Here is a 17,275-nt window from a genome sequence, read left to right as displayed (position 1 = left end):
GACCTGTGCGTCCAATGAGGGAGCAGCATATTAAGCTATTGCCTATGATGCACAGGCAGCAGCAGGGGGCGACAGAGAAGCTCCTCTGCCTGCAGCACCAACTGGACCCCGGGGCCTGATTTCCCTTCCCCTTACACAGGCTTTCCCAGGTCCCCCAACCCACAGCCTTCTGCCAGCTGATGCCTAGAGCATCCTCCGGAACGGCTCTGGGGTGCCGCAGCAGGGTGGATTCAGCCACCCCGGGCCATGGCGGGCAATGTCCCACCTGGCGTCGGCTGGCTCCGCTCATCTGCTCTTCCACGTCACACGGCGGCTGGCAGCTCTTGCTTCCTTGGAAAGCCAGCACCCTCCACAGAAGGCAGAACCAACTGTACCCAGTGAAGGCTCTGCCTTCAGATCACACCCAGCAACGCAACTGCAAGTGCGATAAGCATATTCCCAGCCTGTACCTGCCAGACTTTCCCAGTGAGGAGGGAAGGAGGCACCTACCCCTTGTTTTCTCATGCTCCCCTGAACATAGAACTAAGCACGGAGACTCTAGGCAGAGAAAGATTTTATACCCTGCAGCAGATCATCACCCTAAAATCCCAGAAGAGCTGGCAAATCTGAAATCCAGGATGAGAAATAAATATACAGTGGCTTAACCCCGCGCAAACCACTCCCCAGAAACTAATACCTTATTCTCTTGAAATGTTAAAAAAATTGCTGGAAACTCCTTTGATGAACCTGCTGCTGCTGTGCTCTGGTTCTCACCCATACACATTCCCCTGGAGCCAGCAGAACATTAGCAACACTCGATACATTCAGAAGCACAGTGGGCGAGTTCTCAACCTAACCCGCAAGTCACTGGAATGTTCAGCAGCACTCAAGTGATGACGCTCTGGCCAGGAAATATTACGTATCCGCTGATGGGCAGCCCCAGCTCTTGGGTCGACAACCAGCCACAAATTCATTGCTTAAGTTAACGGAGGGGGCCTGGCAGCACCTCTCCCGCGGCGCTCTTTGGAAGCAAACCCGCAGGAAGCATTTAGTATTTCTGCTAACAGCGAAAGGGGCGGCAGACAGACTCAGAGCGAACAGCCCAACCAGCCCTCCCCTACGTTCCATTTTCTTTGCCGAGGTCACCTGAACAGGACAGAGCTACGAGCTGGTAAGCCTCCATCCAGCATGGTGTTTCCAGAGACAAATGTGTGGCTATAATTCTGCCTGCTTCTGAGCTTCTCAAGAGAGCCCAGAACAGACAGGTAAGAACACTGACGATGGGAAAGAAACCCTGGCACCTTTTGACAAAAGACTGACTGAAGGGTGAACCCAGCTCCAGAGGGGCGGAGGAGACGTGCCTTCAGACAGTGCCAGGGCACTGTGTGTGTGTAGATAGATAGATATAGAATAAAGTTATAAAATTTGATCAAAATAAAACTAATAAATGTACAGCTTGAAAACATCACAGTGCATGAACGTCAGGAGAAAGTCCGGCGCTCCTCACTGCACAGACATACGCTCCAGCAGGTTCAGAAAAGCACAGCACAGAACGCTAGCACCTGGCTTCGCTCAGCTCACCATGGGGGCTGGGAGTCGTTGTCCTGGATTTCTAAACACGGCTTTGTACTCGCGCAGTCCAACTCTGCAGAACGTTGCCAGGCAGCCAGCAACAGCTGCGGAGCAAGGTGCCCAAAGTCTGCAGGTCCCGGCTGTGATACTGCTGCCGGACACTAGAGAATGAAAGTGGCTCTTACACATCTCCACAGCCTGGCAGCTGGTTCACACTTACGTATTTAAGAGAAAAGTGACAAAAGGAAGGAACTCAGGGGACATTGTGAGAGGGGGACAATGGCTGAATTCTGATCACAGGGGACAGGTTAACCCTAAGGATCTTCTGTGCTCTCCTCCTCACTTCTTCGTCTGACGACGAGCTGTCCACCTTAATGGCCCGGGATCTCAGCAGGTTCAAAGTGCTCTGAGCTAGTTCAGGTTTATTCACGGCATTTTTCTTCTTCTTCTTCTGTGGTGCTTCTTTCACCTCCTCAGCTCTTTTCCTTTTCTGCCCAACAGTCTCCTGGCTACTGCTGTCTTTCCATTCAGTTCTCCCCCCCGGCACTTCCTTGGCTTTATTTGTAAAGGCCTTGGCCTGTGAGCCCCCACTGCAACACTGAGATGAGCTGCCTGTAATCCTCCCATTCAGGATTCCAGATGCTTTGCAACCATTGCTCTCCTTTAGCACCCCACCTTGAGCTCCCTTCAGAAGCGTTACAGCTAGAGCGGGAGAATCTGGCGCTTTCGTAACGACGTGTTTGTAGCCTTTGGGGTCTACCTGCCCCGCGGGTAGCTTAGCGTTCTGCCTTGAGGCACCCGACGCCTTGAGAAGCTTCAGGTCCGAGGGGGAGATCCCAAGATGCCCCTCTTTGTATTTGGACTCCAGACAGGATGCTGTGGCTTTCAGTGGGACCAAGGCTTCCAGCACGACAGAGAGTCTCATGGCTGGATACACATCAGGGTACATGTTAGCTGGGAAGCCCATTGCTGAGGCCTTCGATGTGCCTGACCGTGTCTCTTTCAACGAGTTCAGCAGCACGTTTGTGGCTCTCCCTTTAGAGACAGGCTTGGTGCGAACGTTAGGAGAGCCGACGGACACCTCCGCACGTGTCCCAGGCGCCTCTGCTGCCACGGCAGGGCTTCTAACCGGAGCCTTAGTACAGTCAGAGACAGCAGCGCCTGGGCTTGAATTGTCGGCTGGCTGGCTGGGAGTAGCCGCCGTGCAGGAGCTGTACCCATAAACATCCTTGCTCCTTAAGACTGTGGGCTGGTAGCCTTCCTCCTTGAGGCCTTGGAGAAAGGCCACCAGCTGGGTTTCGGTGTCTGAAAGGTCCTTGGACATGGGGTTGAAGACTCTGAGAGCTTCCTCCAGGGCTTTCTGTCCTGCAGAAGAGATTCTTGACCAAGAATGGACAGCTTTTTCTTCCGCATTGTTCACCTCAATATTCATGGCATTAGGGTAGTAGGCACTTCCAATAGGTCCAAATTCCTTGAAAACCAGCGCTGGACACCTCAAAGGGAAAGAGAAGACAGTTAGCACAACCCAAACACCAATCTCCAGGCTTCTAAGGGAAGGCTATGGAGAACTCTCTGAGATCTTAAATGCCAGTGACCATCTAGTCCAGGGATCGGCAACCTTTGGCACACGGCTCGCCAGGGTAAGCACCCTGGTGGGCCGGGCCGGTTTGTTTACCTGCCGTGTACGCAGGTTCAGCCGATGGTGGCTCACACTGGCCGCAGTTCGCCGCTCCAGGCCAATGGGGGCAGCGGGAAGTGGCGCGGGCCGAGGGATTTGCTGGCTGCCGCTTCCCGCCGCCCCCATTGGCCTGGAGCAGCGAACCGCTGCCAGTGGGAGCCGCCGTCAGCCGAACCTGCGGACGCGACAGGTAAACAAACTGGCCCAGCCTGCCAGGGTGCTTACCCTGGCGAACCGTGTGCCAAAGGTTGCCGACCCCTGATCTAGTCTGACCCCCTGCGTAACCCAGGCCAGAGAACCTCACCCAGTCATTCATGCATCCAGACTAATCATTTGCGGTTAAACGACCACATCTCGTTTAGAAAACCAGCCGTGCCTGGTGTGACGATTTCAAGTGACGGAGAATCCACCACGATTGCTAGGCCAGCTGTTCCAGTGGAAACCGTGCACCTTATTCCAGACTCACACTTCAGCCTGCAGCCACCGGCTCATTCTGCTCTGTCGGCGAGATCAAAGCGCTCTTGCTACAGAGATCCTCTCCCTGCGCAGGCGCTTACCGACCAGGATCAAGCCATCTCAGCCTCTTCTTCAGACACCGAGCTCCTTAAGCCTCTCATTATAAGCCATGTTTCTTCCAACCCTCTGACCATTCTCTGCTCCAGGTTTTCAATGGCTTTTCTGAAGTACAGAGCCCAGAACTGGATCGTATTCCAGTCGTGCTCTCACTAGTGCCATGTACAAAGGCAGCATGACCTTCCTCCCTCCTTCCTCCCACTTCCTTTCCCTTGTTTATACAAATGTCTGCAAGTTGCTGTCACACAAACCCTTGTTCAGCCAAGGACGCTCACTCCACAAAGACAATACAAACGTGTTTTTCACTGAGGCAAGAAACCACAACAGAACCCCGGCTATGATGCAGGAACTGGAACTCACTGGAGGTCTGCGCACCCGGGGCTGAGGGCCAGCACTGCTATTCCCTTTAGCAGCACTCAGCTACCTACGCTGGGGGAATGGCGCTAGCAGCTGAGTACAGGATGCAAACCCAGAAAGGAGCCAGCATTGCAGAACACTGTGCGGGAATTGGAGTCAGCCGACACTAGGCCAGCAGGCTGAAGCCAACACGGACGCAACAGGCTGATTCTACAGCTGGAAATGGCAACTAAAGGCTGACAAAAGCGGTAAAACGTGAAGAGTTGGTAAAACCTGCAGCTGCTGAGACACCTCTCGAACCAGTAAGAAAGTGGAATTCAGTGTTTATCAAACATTCCCTTCAAAGCCAGTCCAAGGTCTGAGATAGATAATGAAAGAGGAACGCACCCAGGTGATGGTGGACTGAAAAATGACCACCTCACAGATAGATTCCACAGGTATTCTCACATCCGCCACCTCCTTCCAGAGTCATTGTTTTTATTACCAGAGCACCTAGGAGCCCTAGAGAGATGGGCTCTCCCCAAAAGCTTCTAACCCAACTATAAAATGAGACCCAAGCGAAGGATTTAGACAGACGAGTGGCACAAGGGAACAATGAGACAATATGGGCCAGCATGATCAGCAGTGGTCTCCGTCAACGTTTGTGTTGGTCTCGTGGCCAAGGAGAGGTTTAGGAGGGTTTTGAAGGTGGATGATGAAATAGCTCTGGGGGGTTTACTGGGAGCTCCTCCCAAGCACGAGGGGCAGCGCTGGAGAAAGCGTGTGTAGGCAATGGAGGCTGACCTCACAGCCAATGGGAGATGGAGGTTGACATCCTGATAGTGAATGAGAGGAGAAAGGGAGGGAGGAGATAGGCCAGGAAGGCAAGTGAAGACAAGTAGCTTGTGTTTGATAGGCTAGAGAATGGGGAGCCGATGGAGGGATGCAGAATCGCTAACATGTTTTGAACAGGGTGCAGAATATACAATTGTCATCTGGGAATTGGAACCTGCACCAAGAACAAAGATGGCCAGCACACCTTACTGTGGATTTCTGAAATGCCATTTTAATACAGAAATGGACCAGGAGGTGTTCTTACTTTAATATATATTTATGTTCATAAAACAGTATAGTTTAAGAAATGACTGTCTGATAAAATGTAAATGGTATCTCGTCTAATCAACAAAATTGTCTCTTGCTGCACCCCAAGTTTGTTCACCCACATGCCAGGTGATGCCCTCAATAAATCAAGCGCTACCACGTGCATCCACTGGGATGGCGAATCTATGATTCTATGGTAATGACCCATAAGTCCATTCTCCTAGAGTCACCAGAATAGCTTTTGGCCATCAACATAATGCCTCCAAACACCAAGGGGCAATTAAAGTGTTAACAGGACAAACCCTTGTGACAGGTTCAGACGCCTTTAAAACGTGTGACAATTCCAGAACAAAGAGGCTTCGGCAGAGTCAATAATCTGACACTCTGCAGGAGTGATCAGTGAAAGGACTTAACGCCTCAAAACGTCAATGCTATTTGGAAGCGGCAGGCAGAGGCGTCTTAGCAAGGCTGTGTGGTGTGGCTGAAGGCTGGAGAGCGGGGATAGATAAAGACACAATCTGCACAGAAAGAAACCAACTGAAAACCTCCCTATGGCAAGGCCATTCCTTGCCCTTGGCCTCTCCTGCCATTCCATGCTCATTAAAAGCTCAGCTGTGCATACTTTCCCTCCTAGGGTGCGGTGCACATTCCTAATCAGCACATCCTACACAGACACCAACTAGCAGCCATCTCCCAGGGCTTGGGGTGAAAGGAATTGTCTGCATGACTCCACCTTCTCAAACCGAGCCATCTGCATCACTTTTTGGGTAGTCAGGAGCCAGGTTAGAGAGATGGGGTTTACCACCCAGCCTACCCATCGAGTGTCTAGTGGCCAGGGGCGGCTCTAGGTATTTTGCCACCCCAAGCACGGCAGGCAGGCTGCCTTCGGCAGCTTGCCTGCGGGAGGTCCCCGGTCCCGCGGATTCGGCGGCTTGCCTGCGGGAGGTCCCCGGTCCCGCGGATTCGGCGGCATGCCTGCGGGAGGTCCCCGGATTCAGCGGCACGCCTGCGGGAGGTCCCCGGTTCCCGCGGATTCAGCGGCATGCCTGCGGGAGGTCCGCGGATTCAGCGGCACGCCTGCGGGAGGTCCCCGGATTCAGCGGCACGCCTGCGGGAGGTCCTCGGTCCCGCGGATTCAGCGGCACGCCTGCGGGAGGTCCCCGGATTCAGCGGCACGCCTACGGGAGGTCCTCGGTCCCGCGGATTCAGCGGCACGCCTGCGGGAGGTCCGCGGATTCAGCGGCACGCCTGCGGGAGGTCCGCGGATTCAGCGGCACGCCTGCGGGAGGTCCTCGGTCCCGCGGATTCAGCGGCACGCCTGCGGGAGGTCCGCGGATTCAGCGGCACGCCTGCGGGAGGTCCCCGGATTCAGCGGCACGCCTGCGGGAGGTCCCTGGTCCCGCGGATTCAGCGGCATGCCTGCGGGAGGTCCCCGGATTCAGCGGCACGCCTACGGGAGGTCCCTGGTCCCGCGGATTCAGCGGCACGCCTGCGGGAGGTCCCCGGATTCAGCGGCACGCCTGCGGGAGGTCCTCGGTCCCGCGGATTCAGCGGCACGCCTGCGGGAGGTCCCCGGATTCAGCGGCACGCCTGCGGGAGGTCCCTGGTCCCGCGGATACAGCGGCACGCCTGCGGGAGGTCCCCGGATTCAGCGGCACGCCTGCGGGAGGTCCCCGGTCCCGCGGATTCAGCTGCACGCCTGCGGGAGGTCCGCGGATTCAGCGGCACGCCCGCGGGAGGTCCCCGGTCCCGCGGATTCAGCGGCACGCCTGCGGGAGGTCCCCGGATTCAGCGGCACGCCCGCGGGAGGTCCCCGGTCCCGCGGATTCAGCGGCACGCCCGCGGGAGGTCCCCGGTCCCGCGGATTCAGCGGCACGCCCGCGGGAGGTCCCCGGTCCCGCGGATTCAGCGGCACGCCCGCGGGAGGTCCCCGGTCCCGCGGATTCAGCGGCACGCCTGCGGGAGGTCCCCGGTCCCGCGGATTCAGCGGCACGCCTGCGGGAGGTCCCCGGTCCCGCGGATTCAGCGACACACCTGCGGGAGGTCCCCGGTCCCGCGGATTCAGCGACACACCTGCGGGAGGTCCCCGGTCCCGCGGATTCAGCGGCTTGCCTGCGGGAGGTCCCCGGTCCCGCGGATTCAGCGACACACCTGCGGGAGGTCCCGCGGATTCAGCAGCACGCCTGCGGGAGGTCCCCGGTCCCGCGGATTCAGCGGCACACCTGCGGGAGGTCCACCGAAGCCACGGGACCAGCGGACCCTCCTCAGGCAAGCCGCCGAAGGCAACCTGCCTGCCACCCTCACGGCAACCGGCAGAGCGCCTCCTGTGGCTTGCCGCCCCAGGCACCCGCTTGGCGTGCTGGTGCCTGGAGCCGCCCCTGCTAGTGGCTGAGAATCCACTGCTACAGAATAGCGCCTCCTGGGCTCAGCATCCCAGCCACTGAAGCAAACCCTCCCAGCCAGAACCAAACCGCGCTCAAGAAGCTAATCAGTCCCTACATCAGCAGCAGCACCCAAGCCACTGGGAAGGAGAAATGAAAACCAGCAGCCAAGTGAGCTCCGGCAGATCCTGGCTGGGAGCGGCTGCACAACTCAGGCAGGCTCCGTGAGAGGGAGACTGGCCCTTACAAAGCAGGGTCTGAACCCAGAGAGAGGAGACTGTGCAGCCCGTGGGACACATTCGCTTTCTCCTCAGTGTCTAGAACACAACCAAGTGTGAGAAAAATCTCTGCACTGATTACCCAGCATCAGAAGAGACGTCTGTTCAAAGGGCAATGCGGAACAAACCCGACGTGGGGAGAGGAGCCGGATGGGCATGGCACTGTGGAGCACCCGTGACTGAACAGAAGGACAACGGCAGAGGGGCTTAGCCCCCAGTGGGCAGGTCGCACCTGCCCAAGACAGGTCCTGGAAGGCTCTGACTTTCCGACACTTTGGCGATACCTGGAGGGTTTGTTGTGCCAATCAAGTCTCGCTGACCCGAGGGTGTTGGCAGCACAGGGCGGGTTGCCCAGATGCACTGCACCGCTATGTATTTCTTTCATGGCCTCATTGCTACTTTTTATGACTACTTGAAATTACTCACATTATTAACCGAATCAACAGCCTGGGCTAGAACCCCCAGAGGAAAAGCCGCCCAGCCCTGCCCGAACCCAGACCCGCTCCTGCCCCCCCACTCACACTCAGCACTACGTGACTCCAGTGCAGCCCTGGTGGGATGTGTAGCCCTGGGGCAGACAACGTGTGTCGAAGGAGGATTTAAAGCTGGCCCCTCTGCCCAGGAGAAAGGGTCACCCCTAGCTCCCCGTTCCCCCCCAAATGACCTCCCCAGCTCCCGCAGCTTTCCCACCCCTACCCGACGCCCTGGCTCACTACAGGCCCAGATCCAGCTCTCTGGTCCTCGTACCACACGAGTATGGGTCACTAACGACATGGGGGCAAGGACTGACTACATCAGGGGAGCCCTCTGAGGGGCAGGGGGCTCACCCCTGTGGAGGAGGGGCCTGAGCATCTCTTGGGAACATAAGGCAGAAGACAGATGCTAAGGATAACAGATCACCCTGGGGGCAGGGTGAGGATGGACGCCCCCAGGGCAGGGCAAATAGGAGCAGGGAGCAGGGCAGGGCAGTGGGACGGGCCGTCGGGAGGAGCCGTGGGGGCTGGGCAGTGGGACGGGCCGTCGGGAGGAGCCGTGGGGGCTGGGCAGTGGGACGGGCCGTCGGGAGGAGCCGTGGGGGCTGGGCAGTGGGACGGGCCGTCGGGCGGGCGGGAGGAGCCGGGGGGCTGGGCAGTGGGACGGGCCGTCGGGCGGGCGGGAGGAGCCGGGGGGCTGGGCAGTGGGACGGGCCGTTGGTCAGGTGGGAGGAGCCGGGGGGGGCTGGGCAGTGGGACGGGCCGTTGGGCGGGAGGAGCCGGGGGGCAGGACTGAGGACCAGAGCCGTGGGGCAGGGGTGGGCAGTGGGGTAGGGGGGCTGGGCAGTGGGACCAAGCAGTGGGGCAGGGTTGGGGGACTGGGGCAGAGAGCCAGGCAGTGGGGCAGAGTGGGGGGCAGTGGGGCAGCACTGGGGGACCAGGCAGTGGGGCAGAGTGGGGGCTGGGTGGGGCTGGATCTGGGGCACCAGGTAGTATGGCAGGACCATTGAGGCAGCGCGGGGGGCTGCAGGCTAGGACACAGGGCTAGGGGATGGGACGGGGATGGGTAGTGGGGCAGAGCAGGGGGCAGGGGCAGGCAGTGGATTGGGGCCAGGCGATTGGGCAGACGATGCGGGCAGGGGCGGGCAGTGGGGCCAGCAATGGGGCAATGGGGCATAGCGGGGATCAGGCGGACTGGGCAGAGCAGGGGGGCTGGCAATGGGGCAGTGGGCGGGGTGGCAAAGCGGGGAGGACTGGGGGGCGGGGCCAGCGATGGGGCAGAGCGGGGAACTGGGGGGCTGTCAATGGGGCAGGGGGGTGGGGGAGGAGGTGGGGCGGTGGGGCAGAGCAGGGGGCGGGGCCGTGAGGTGGGGCCAGCAATGGGGCAGAGCAGGAAACTGGGGGGCTGGCAATGGGGCCAGGCGGTGGGGCAGTGGGCGGGGCGGGATGGCAAAGCGGGGGGGGCTGGGGGCCAGCGATGGGGCAGAGCAGGGGAGCTGGGCAGGGCAGTGGGGCTGGCAATGGGGCCAGGTGGTGGGGCAGTGGACGGGGCAGTGCGGCAGAGCAAGGGGGCTGGGCAGAGCAGTGGGGCCGGCAATGGGGCAGTGGGCGGGGCAGAGCGGGGGGTTGGGGGGCAGTGGGCGGGGTGGTGAGGCAGGGCAGGGGGCGGGGCGGTTGGGCCAGAGATGGGGCAGAGCAGTGGGGCTGGCAATGGGGCTGGGCGGTGGGTCGGGGGGAGCTGGGGCAGGGGGGCTGGGCGGGGCAGTGGGGCCGGGCGGTGGGGCCGGCCGTGGGGCAGGTTGGTGCGGCAGGGGGGCGGGCCCCGGGGCAGTGGGGCAGGGGGCGGGGTGGCGGGGTGGGGGGGCAGGCGCTGGGGCAGGGGGCGGGGCCCGGGCTGGGCAGGGGGGCAGGTTGGTGCGGCAGGGGGGCGGGGCAGGGGGCGGGGTGGCAGGGTGGGGGGGCTGGCGATGGGGTAGGCGGCGGGGCGGTGGATCAGGTGGTGGGGCAGGGGGTGGGGCGGGATGGCAAAGCGGGGGGGGGTTTTGGGGGCCAGCGATGGGGCAGAGCAGGGGAGCTGGGCAGGGCAGTGGGGCTGGCAATGGGGCTGGGCGGTGGGTCGGGGGGAGCTGGGGCAGTGGGGCAGGTTGGTGGGGCAGGGGGCGGGGTGGCAGGGTGGGGGGGCAGAGCAGGGGGGCCGGCGATGGGGCAGGGGGCGGGGCGGAGCTGGCGGCAGAGGGGGCGGGGCCCGGGCAGGGGGCGGGGCCCGGCGGACGCGGCTCCTCCCCTCGGGCCCGGCGGGCGCAGCGCGGGACCCGGCAGCGCCCCCGCCCGGGCCCGGCCCCACCTACCGGCCGCCGCGGAGCCCGAACCCGCCGCTGCGCCGCCGCCGCTCCAACATGGCTGCCGCCGAGCGCCGGAAGTGCCGTCCGCTTCCGCTTCCGGCCCCGCCTGTGCCTCGCCCCCCGACCCCCCCAGGCCCCCTCCCCCAGTCTCCTCCCACTGACCCCCCCACCCATGAAACCCCCAGACCCCCCCAGACCCCCTCCCCCAGTCTCCTCCCACTGACCCCCCCACCCATGAAACCCCCCAGACCACCTCCCCCAGACCCCCCAGTCTCCTCCCACTGACCCCCCCACCCCACCCATGAAACCCCCCAGCCCACCTCCCCCAGGCCTCCCCCGGTTTCTCCCACTGACCCCCCCCACCCCCAGACCCCCCTGGTCCCCCACCCATGAAACCCCCCAGACTCCCACCCCCAGGCCTCCCCAGTCTCCTCTCACTGACCCCTCTGACCCCCTCCCCCAGGTCTCCCATTGACCCCCCTAGATCCCCGACCCATGAACCCCTCAGGTCTCCTCCCACTGACCCCCCAGGCCCCCTCACCCCATGACCCACCTGAACCCCACCCCAGACCTCTAACTCCTTCCCACTGACCCCCCTGGCCCCCAACCTCCCCCTCCTAACCCCAGTTGATCCCCTCACTCCATGACTCCCTACCCCAATGAACACCCCTGACCTCTCACTGACCCTGCCAGACTCCTCTAGCCATGAACCCTTTGATCCCCACCCCCACTGACACCCCCAGACCACTTCACCCCATGACCCTCCAGAACCTCTCACCACATTCCCCCCTCCCCCTCAGTGACCCCACCCCCTGGCCCCCCTGAATTCTCCTGACCCTCCCCAGACTGCCAGCACTCTCCCCAGGTTCCTCGCTGACACCTCAATACGCCCTTATAACCCTGCCAGTGACCCCACAATAGGGCCCCTAATTCTCCATTGACCCAGCACCCCCGCACTGAACCCTCATCAGCTCCCACTCTGCCATGATTCCCAGGGAGTTTCCTAACAGGCTCCTCTTGACCTCCACTGACACTCCCAGGAGTCCCCCTAGACTCCTCACCAGCCCCCAGAGACTCCCCCTATCAGGTCCCCCAGATACCTTCCACTTGGCTCCTCAACGCTCCCTAAAATCCCTTAGCAAATACTCATCCACCCCCACCAGCCCCAAACATTTCCCAACATTCTCTTGGAGAGACCATTAACGTCCCCCAGCTCCTTCACCAACCATCTCATGGCTTCTTTAACACCTCTCTGGCCCCCACATAAAGCCCCCATTACCTTTATGATGAACCCTTTCCCTCAGTGACCCCCACATCCCTTCACTGACCTCCTCCTTCAGTGAATCCAACACCTCCCCAGTGATGCTCTCTGCAAGCCTGAGATCCTCCCCAATGGCATCCACAGAGTCCCCCGATGTCATCCTTGACTCCCTGCACTACCAGTGTCCCATGAATAATCCACTTCACATCCCCTTGCACTCGATGACAGTCCTTCATTCGTCAATCCTCCTTGCACCCTCTCACTGCCCAGTCTCCTTTCCCCAATGTATCCTCTCCACGTCTCAGTGACACCCCACTGGATCCTCAACGACATCCCTGATAAACCCCAACTTCTCCTGACTGACGTCACTTCTCTACTTGCGCTACATTGATGACATCTTCATAATTTGGACCCGTGGAAAAGAAGCCCTTGAGGAATTCCACCATAATTTCAACAATTTCCATCCCACCATCAATCATCAGCCTGGACCAGTCCACACAAGAGATCCACTTCCTGGACACTACAGTGCTAATAAGCGATGGTCACATAAACACCACCCTATACTGGAAACCTACTGACCGCTATACTTACCTACATGCCTCCAACTTCCCTCCAGGACACACCACACGATCCATTGTCTACAGCCAAGCTCTAAGATACAACCACATTTGCTCCAATCCCTCAGACAGAGACAAACACCTACAAGATCTCTATCAAGCATTCTTAAAACATTCTAAAAATACCCACCTGCTGAAGTGAAAAAACAGATTGACAGAGCCAGAAGAGTACCCAGAAGTCACCTACTAAAGGACAGACCCAACAAAGAAAGTAACAGAACGACACTAGCCATCACCTACAGCCCCCACCTAAGACCTCTCCAGCACATCATCAAAGATCTACAACCTATCCTGAAGGATGATCCCTCACTCTCACAGATCTTGGGAGATAGACCAGTCCTCGCTTACAGACAATCCCCAAACCTGAAGCAAATACTCACCAGCAACCGCACACCACACAACAAAAACACTAACCCAGGAACCTATCCTTGGAACAAAGCCCGTTGCCAACTCTGTCCACATATCTATTCAAGTGACACCATCATAAAACCTAATCACATCAGCCACACCATCAGGGGCTCGTTCACCTGCACATCTACCAATGTGATATATGCCATCATGTGCCAGCAATGCCCCTCTGCCATGTACATTGGCCAAACCGGACAGTCTCTATGCAAAAGAACAAATGGACACAAATCTGACATCAGGAATCATTACATTAAAAAACCAGTAGGAGAACACTTCAACCTCACTGGCCACTCAGTAACAGACTTAAAAGTGGCAATTTTGCAACAGAAAAGCTTCAAAAACAGACTCTAGCGAGAAACTGCTGAGCTTGAATTAATATGCAAACTAGATACTATTAACTTGGGTTTGAATAGAGACTGGGAGTGGCGGGGTCATTACACACATTGAATCTATTTCCCCATGTTATGTATCCTCACACCTTCTTGTCAAGGGTCTAAAATGAGCCATCTTGATTATCACTACAAAAGTTTTTTTTCTCCTGCTGATAATAGCTCATCTTAATTAATTAGCCTCTTACAGCTAGTATGGCAACTTCCACTTGTTCATGTTCTCTGTATATATAAATATCTTCTTACTATATGTTCCATTCCATGCATCCGATGAAGTGGGCTGTAGCCCACAAAAGCTTATGCTCAAATAAATTTGTTAGTCTCTAAGGTGCCACAAATACTCCTGTATCAGAGGGGTAGCCGTGTTAGTCTGGATCTGTAAAAGCAGCAAAGAGTCCTGTGGCACCTTATAGACTAACAGACGTATTGGAGCATGAGCTTTCGTGGGTGAATACCCACTTCGTCGGATGCATCTCCTGTTCTTTTTGCGGATACAGACTGACACGGCTGCTACTCTGAAACCAGTTAAATACAGAAAACAGAGCAAAGCAATCCAGGAAGAGAAGACATAGCCGTGAGGGGCAGAAAGCCCGATGGACAATGCCAATCCGTGAAGTGAGGTAAGAGAAGAGCATTTCTTTGGATTTCCTGTATTTGGCTCCACTCTGCACAACCCCAGGCATAAAGCTTTTTTCTTTGCCTGTCATCTGTTTCTAGGGTCACCCTGTGTGCACTACAGACCTGACAGCAACACTGCTGTACCTCGGCATCCGCGTCACTGTCACGTCTCCTGCGTAGCCACTGTATGCTGACAAAGAGAGAACTCTCCCACCAGCATAATTAACCCACCCCAACAAGCAGCAGTAGCTATGTCGGCGGGAGACGCTCTCCTGCTGACATAACACTGTCCACAGCGGCACTTTGTCTGTGAAACTTAGGTTGGTCGGGGGGTTGTTTTTTTCACACCCCGACCAACAAAAGTGCTAGTGTAGACAGAGCCTACGATGGCTCAAGCTTTATGTTGTGACATTATTGCTAGGCAGATACTTTTCCTCAATTCACTGTTCAATCCCTCTGCTTCCCATCCATCCATCCATCCAGTCATCTATGTATAGTTTATATGGCTCCCATTACAGGAGTCTTTGTCATTGTCAGCTCCTGGCCACCCCAAAGCTCCCCGGTACTGCAGTGGATCTATGTTGGACAGAGACCAAGGGGTCTTGTCCTTTTCACTTTTTGACAACAGCTGCAGAGCCTGTCATGGCAGGGAACCGGACACATGGACCATTCACAGGACTGAAGCTCCTGCATTAGGGGAGGGCAACAGAGACAGGATGTATTCTGCTGAGAAAGAAGTGGACTAATGCTGGTATGTACATGTGGCAGGAAGGTCTGGGCTGGGGTTAAGTTCTACTGGTAAGAAATCATGGAGCTAAGCACTTACGGAAGCTCCAGAAATGCAGTGGTAATGCAGCTGTTAGCATGGGACGTCCCACGCGGTATGAAATGGGGTGCTCACAACTTGCCCATTTGGGGAACAATGTGAAGAAAAATCTCTCTCTCCAGACTGACAAATGATCCCAAGAGAGGGGCTAAGGGTTAATGAGAGCTCCTGGACGCAATCCGCCTGCCCCTCTACAACTGCAGCAGGTGTCAAGCCCGGGGGAGGCTGGTGGGGGCTGACTGGGAAGGAGAGCAAATTTCTGTCTCTCTCTCAGGGAGCGAAGGCTGGCTGGAGCCAGAGAGCGGGATGGCCTGGTGGCAGACAGGGACAAGTCATAAGAAGAGATGGAGGTTAATGGGGACCAGATACTCAACACAATAATATTAGCAAGAGGGAAGGAACGCAAGCCAGAACCGGTGAAAGCATATTTAGAGAAGTTAGATGTATTTGTGCCAGCAGGGCCTGATGAAATTCACCTGAGGGTACTTAAGGAAGTAGCTGAACAATCTTGAACTCTTAGCAATTATCTCTGAGAACTCCTGGAGGACGGGAGAGATCCCAGAGGACTGGAGAAGGGTAGACATAGACATATTACCTGTCTTTGAAAATGGGGAACAAAGGGGACCTGGAGAATTACAGACCAGTCAGCCTAACTTTGATATCTGGAAAGATACTGGTGGCACAAACTATTAATCAATTTGTAAGCAGCTAGAGGATAATAGGGTTATAAGGAACAGCCAGCATGGATCTATCGAGGACAAATCATGCCAAACCAACCTATTTCCTTCTTGGACAGGGTTACTGGCCTAGTGGAGGGGGGAAGCTGTAGAAATGATATATCTTGATTTTAGTTTCAGAGTAGCAGCCATGTTAGTCTGTATCCGCAAAAAGAACAGGAGCACTTGTGGCACCTTAGAGACTAACACATTTATTTGAGCATAAGCTTTCGTGGGCTAAAACCCACTTCATCGGATGCATGCAGTGGAAAATACAGTAGTAAGATAGATATATACATGGAGAACATGAAACAATGGGTGTTACCATACACACTATAAGGAGAGTGATCAGTTAAGGTGAGCTATTATCAGCAGGAGAGAAAAAAACTTTTTGTAGTGGTAATGAAAATGGTCCATTTGCAGCAGTTGACAAGAAGTTGTGAGGAACAGCGGGGGGGCGTGGGGGGGAAATAAACATGGGGAAATAGTTTTACTTTGTGTAGTGACCCATCCACTCCCAGTCTTTATTCAAGCCTAATTTAATGGTGTCCAGTTTGCAAATTAATTCCAATTCAGCAGTCTCTCACTGGAGTCTGTTTTTGAAGTTTTTTTGTTGTAATATTGCGACTTTGAGGTCTGTAATCGAGTGACCAGGGAGGTAGAAGTATCTCCGACTGGTTTTTGAATGTTATAATTCTTGACATCTGATTTGTGTCCATTTATTCTTTTGCGTAGAGACTGTCCGGTTTGGCCAATGTACATGGCAGAGGGGCATTGCTGGCACATGATGGCATATATCACATTGGTAGATGTGCAGGTGAGGTTTTGACACAGTCCCCCATGACATTCTCATAAGCAAACTAAGGAAATGTGGTCTGGATGAAATTACTATAAAGTGGGTGTGTGATGTTGTTGACATAATCTGTAACCGTATAGATCCTTGTTGCAACCACTGTTATATATTTGCAGCAAATATTGTACAAAGGTTATCGTGTGAGGTGTCTATGAGAAGGTTCTGGTTTGCTGGGTATGATGATGCTATCTGTGTGTGAATATCGTTTTCAGAGTTGAAGTTATGAATATTGGCTCTGTATGTGTCTATTGATGAGTTCTGATTCCGAAGTAGCCTCAGTCATTGGTCAGCTTCTTGAGAAAGGAATTTGCAAGTTAAGAGCCCAGTCAAGAAACATTTAACTGACAATGGACCTTGGGAGACTCCAATCCACATGAGAAGTCTTCCTGGGAACGCAAGGTAGCATGTGAGCCATGACTGCCACCTGTAAAGAACTGAGTCATACATGGACATGTGACTTGCCCATGTGACTCCAGACTCCATTTTGCTGTAATTTTCCACAGTAAGGACAAAGAGGTGTCCTTATATCTGGAAGAGACTATAAAAGGCAGCTGCCTCATCTCCATCTTGTCTTCATTCATCCCCATAACGAGTGGCACTGGTGGTGATATGGGAAACTGGAGTGTCTGAGGGAATTGCTCGTGTGACTTGTGGTTAGCCAGTGGGGTGAGACCAAAGTCCTCTCTGTATGGCTGGTTTGGTGCCTTAGAAGTGGAGAACCCCCAGCCTGGGGCTGTGACTGCCCTGCTCTGAGCAATTTGTCCTGAATTGACACTCTCAGTTGTGTCCCACCAAAGCCAGCATTGTTACAGGGGGCACAACCAGTTACCAGTGGTTTGCTGTCAGTCTGGGAGGGTGTATCTAGTGGGTCCAC

General features: G+C 56.3%; 1 protein-coding gene across 2 annotated transcripts; it reads right to left on the bottom strand.

Moving 5' to 3' along the window:
- Positions 1-538: 538 nt before the first annotated feature.
- CCDC71 (coiled-coil domain containing 71) lies at positions 539-10,773 on the bottom strand. 2 transcript variants are annotated; one of them, XM_045024307.1, is made up of 2 exons: positions 10,720-10,773; positions 539-3,044 (listed from the first exon to the last, which is right to left on the bottom strand). In XM_045024307.1, exons 1-2 carry the CDS (start codon positions 10,767-10,769, stop codon positions 1,805-1,807), a joined length of 1,290 nt encoding a protein of 429 aa, XP_044880242.1. In that variant the 5' UTR covers positions 10,770-10,773; the 3' UTR covers positions 539-1,804. The 2 variants fall into 2 exon arrangements, with proteins under 2 accessions (XP_044880242.1, XP_044880243.1); XM_045024308.1 differs by lacking the exon at positions 10,720-10,773 and adding an exon at positions 8,726-8,915.
- Positions 10,774-17,275: the final 6,502 nt, after the last annotated feature.

Source organism: Mauremys mutica, chromosome 7, assembly GCF_020497125.1.
Source record: "Mauremys mutica isolate MM-2020 ecotype Southern chromosome 7, ASM2049712v1, whole genome shotgun sequence".
Lineage (NCBI taxonomy): Eukaryota > Metazoa > Chordata > Testudines > Geoemydidae > Mauremys > Mauremys mutica.
The sequence above is the reverse complement of the archived record's forward strand: the minus strand, read 5'-3'. Positions and strand labels throughout refer to the sequence as shown.

What these genes read in the sequence shown, in the direction of transcription:
- CCDC71 (XM_045024307.1), bottom strand. Translation starts at nt 10,769, where the DNA reads ATGTTGGAGCGGCGGCGGCGCAGCGGCGGGTTCGGGCTCCGCGGCGGC. An exon ending in TTCGGGCTCCGCGGCGGCCG is followed by an intron (nt 3,045 to 10,719) that starts GTAGGTGGGGCC and finishes TTTCCCTTTGAG; the next exon opens with GTGTCCAGCGCTGGTTTTCA.